The sequence below is a fragment of the Aegilops tauschii genome, chromosome 3 (genome assembly GCF_002575655.3).
Source record: "Aegilops tauschii subsp. strangulata cultivar AL8/78 chromosome 3, Aet v6.0, whole genome shotgun sequence".
NCBI lineage: Eukaryota > Viridiplantae > Streptophyta > Magnoliopsida > Poales > Poaceae > Aegilops > Aegilops tauschii.
This window is the reverse complement of record NC_053037.3, coordinates 87032595-87036680: the sequence shown is the minus strand read 5'-3', so window position 1 is coordinate 87036680 and position 4086 is coordinate 87032595. Positions and strand designations below refer to the sequence as shown.

The 4086-nt window shown below is 51.2% G+C and overlaps 1 protein-coding gene across 1 annotated transcript; it reads left to right on the top strand.

Moving 5' to 3' along the window:
• Positions 1 to 1090: 1090 nt before the first annotated feature.
• On the top strand, positions 1091 to 3684 carry LOC109770211 (transcription factor NIGTH1). Its single transcript, XM_020328922.4, has 4 exons — positions 1091 to 1674; positions 1769 to 2383; positions 2523 to 2599; positions 2772 to 3684. Exons 1-4 carry the CDS (start codon positions 1434 to 1436, stop codon positions 3255 to 3257), a joined length of 1419 nt encoding a protein of 472 aa, XP_020184511.1. The 5' UTR covers positions 1091 to 1433; the 3' UTR covers positions 3258 to 3684.
• Positions 3685 to 4086: the final 402 nt, after the last annotated feature.

The following is a 4086-nucleotide window of genomic DNA, read 5'->3' as shown; positions in this document are numbered from 1 at the left end:
TTCCCTTGTGAATGCAAAGTGCACCGCCAGTACCAGTACGTGGTAGTTCTTGAGGCATATACACACATGTGTTCTTGCACACACAAACTGCTAATATAAGCCATGGTAGTGAGGAAGAAGAAGAAGGGGAGGAGCTTGTGTGTGAAGGGATGCGCCACCCTTTTCAAAGCAAAGAGGGAAGAATCTTTGCATATCTTTGAGGGATTGAAGTTGTGTGTGGAGTATATGCTTTAGTACCCCTTTTACCATTTCCTCTCCGTTGATTAATCATGCAGGAATCATTCACTGGAACCCCAGAAAACAAAAGGTGGCCACTGTGTGTGCGAGCATCTCTGCATGATATGGTTTCTTTAGATGTGATAAATTAGGTTTATGATGAATTTGCTTGCCTCCTTTTGGTTTTTGTTAGTGCAAGTAGTAGAGGATGGTGTGATTCCCATCCCGGCTAGCTAGGTATATCTGGTGATTATCCCTTCGTGTGCGTGTCTGAAACCATTCAATATTGTTAATGGTAAAGTTAAAAATATTCTTCAAGACACCTTGCTGGTTCCTTCTTGGACTTGCAAGGTTCTCTTTGGACTACTTTGAGGCGGTCACCTTTAATTCTTTTGAATCAGGAGCACCGAGAGAAGCTATGCTAACTTCCTGTGGGTGATGGGTTGATTCCCTGCCGTAAAAACGATTGTAAAGTTTGTTTAACCTATCACAAAAATGAGGCATCCATGTGAAAAGATTGACCGAGGAAAATACATCCATGTGGTGCTGGATGGGTGGCCAGACTTTCAGCATGACAAGACATAGCCAACAAACCAAAGGTTCCTGGATTTTCATGCATGTAAGATGTCCGGAGATATTTAATCAGAGGGTGCTGTATGTATATGCTACTTGCAAGGGCACACGTATATGGGCATATACTAGCTAGGTTCATTTGATCTTCCTATTAAAACGGTAGCTGGACAAGGAGAGAGAATGAGACTCACTGTACATACAGTACAAAGACCAGAAACCACATGACCCCAGCTGTGTCATGCGTGGTCGCCTTGCTACGGCTATATCCTACTGCACCACCTTGTAGTACATAAAACCTCCTGCATGCATGCAGAGGATTAGCTTTTGGCCCCTTTGATCTTTGCAAGAAGTTAACATGCCCTTGGCTTTATCCCTCTAGTCTAGTCTGCAGGTCTGGTGGTCTACAGTACCTAGATCAAAGTATCAAACACACACATACATACAGGGAGAAACTTTTCCTTTTCACCCCTCTAAATCCGACTTTATTCTCTCTACCCTCCCAGAAATCACCCTTAAAAACAAGCCGATTCCACCCCGATCCCCCCATCCATACACACCTCAGACCCCCCCTGATATCTAAGCAAGAGTAATATACTGGAGCTTCCCTAGCACCTCACTATAGCTGCACCACTTCACACACACACATGGATTCCTCGCCGTCTGACCTAACCCTAGACTACACTCCCAACGGCAACGGCACGGCGTCTGCCGGCGGCGGCTACCCGAAGCAGGCGTCGCCGGTCGTGGACCACCACCATCATCTCTCGGCGGAGCAGGCGACGACGCAGAAGCTGCAGGAGTTCCTGGCCCGCCTCGACGACGAGCGGCTCAAGATCGACGCCTTCAAGCGCGAGCTCCCGCTCTGCATGCAGCTCCTCAACCAAGGTAATGAACGTGCCCAACTGCCCATGCATGTGTGCTTACGTGGAAGGCGATGGAGCTCTGCCTGACTGAATAATGTATGTGTGGGTGGGTGCAGCTATGGAGGCGTACAGGCAGCAGCTGGAGGCGTGCCAGATGGGGAGCCATGGCGGCGCGGCGGCGAGGGCGCCGCTGGTGCTGGAGGAGTTCATACCGCTGAAGAACATCGGGATCGACGCGGCGGAGAAGGCGGCCGGGAACGCGCCGTCGGAGAAGGCGAACTGGATGGTGTCCGCGCAGCTGTGGAACGGGCCGGCCGCGGGGGACGCGGCGGCCAAGGGCCCGCAGACTCCCAAGGAGCGCTCGGAGCACCCGCTGGACACGAGCCCCATGCTCGGCGCGCTCGACGGCGGCGGCGGCAACGGCGTCGGCGCCTTCCTCCCGTTCACCAAGGAGAAGGCCTGTATGGCGGAGAGCGCCGCGCTGCCGGAGCTCGGGCTCGCGCCCGCGGAGAAGGATCGGGAGGCTGACAGAAAGCCGTACCACGACGACAGCGGCAGCAACGGCACTGTAGTCTCGCGGAGAGACGTCGGTGCACCACCGACGTCGACGGCGCCGGAAGGGCAGTCGGTGCCGCCGCCTCCGCAGACGAACCGGAAGGCCCGGCGGTGCTGGTCGCCGGAGTTGCACCGCCGCTTCGTCAATGCCCTCCAAATCCTGGGCGGCGCTCAAGGTATACACACACAGACGTCCACATGTCATGATCTAGTAACTATTTGGATGCATCAAATTAACCTGCTGAATCTGAATGAATTACGTGTGTACCCAAGACAAATTCTAAATCTCCTTTGTTGTTTGCAAATTGATTAAAGTGGCGACCCCGAAGCAGATCCGAGAGCTCATGAAGGTGGATGGATTGACCAATGATGAGGTGAAAAGCCATCTCCAGGTAACTATAATCTCATCATCACGCATCTTGCATTCTCTCTTCGTACGTTCCAGTAATTATGCATGCTGCTGCTTTAATTATGAGTAGAATGACTAACTGATTATTATATGAACACATGAGACATGGGTGTGTATCTAAATTGAAGTTTTCGTTTTTTGTGTGTTGCGAGCAGAAGTACAGGCTACACACTCGACGGCCGATGCCGGCACCGTCGGCGCCGCCGCCGGGGGCACCGCAGCTGGTGGTTCTCGGGGGCATATGGATGCCGCCGGACTACGCGGCGCAGGGGGCGGGACCGGCCGGCATCTATGGGGCGCACCCGGCGACGCAGGCGCACTACACGGCGGCGGTGTCGGCGCAGGAGTACTACCAGAACGCAGCCGCGGCTGCCCACCACGGCCACCACATGCAGCACCACCAGGCGGCCTCTATGGTGCACCACCGCGCGGTGGCGCCTCCGCCCCCGCAGCCCGCCTACAAGGTGCACCCGGTGTCGGCAGCAGGGTCCCAGGGGTCGTCGGAGGGCCGACGTAGCAGCGGCGGCGGCAGGGAGAGGTCGGAGAGCATCGAGGAGGAGGGCGAGGAGCGGGAGGACGAGGAGGACGAGGACGAGGACGGCATGGCGGCGAACGGCGACTCCGAGCAGATCAACTACTAATTCAACGGAATAATTAAGTAGCGCGCACCAATCAGTTAGCCCCTAATGATCGTACGTCCTAGCACAAGTTGGTATAACGAGATTGTTTTCTGTCCGGAAAGTGATTTTTTGGCGCGGAGAACGGAAGCCGGTCTCTGGCTTGAGTGGAGCAGCAGGAGCCTGAGATTGTCTCATTCGTGATGTGATCGGTAAACGGATGGATTTGTGAGGGCTTTTCTCTCCTTCTTTTTTCTTCCCCTTCCTTTTGGGCTTTGTTTTTGTGCTAGCAAATAATTTGGTAAATATGTCATGATGGAAATATGACTAGCTTTTGTACACTTGGTTGGAGGAAGAGATAATTATTTGGGAGATTTGTGTACTGAGCTTTAGAGCTGTGTTTGTTCCTTGATTTAAAGTTTAATAAACGGTGTGAATTGTCAGTAAGCAATAATGGAAGGCCATTTCTTTAGTGCATAATTGATTCCAGAATTTCTCTGATTTGTGTCATAACCTGTCTCAGTATTTTGACCTCTCGGGTGGATGTTCGCCTGATATCCAAAGTGAATTCCTTTCACTTTAGAAAGTTAATTTTTTACTCTTTCTGCACCAAAGTTTACAAAGGTAGATGATATAACACTATAACTTGTTGCATATACATACAGAACTTCAACCAATTTCACATCATTTTGTAACTGCAAATGTACATTTCGCTTGTTTGATGGACCCATATGTTTGTATCCAAAAAATTACACGAGAGAAGTGTCTGCAGTTTTTATTCCACGGACACAATTTTTTTTAAACATTTTTCGAATTTCTAGTTTCTTACTAGAGTAATAACTTGGTTTTTGTC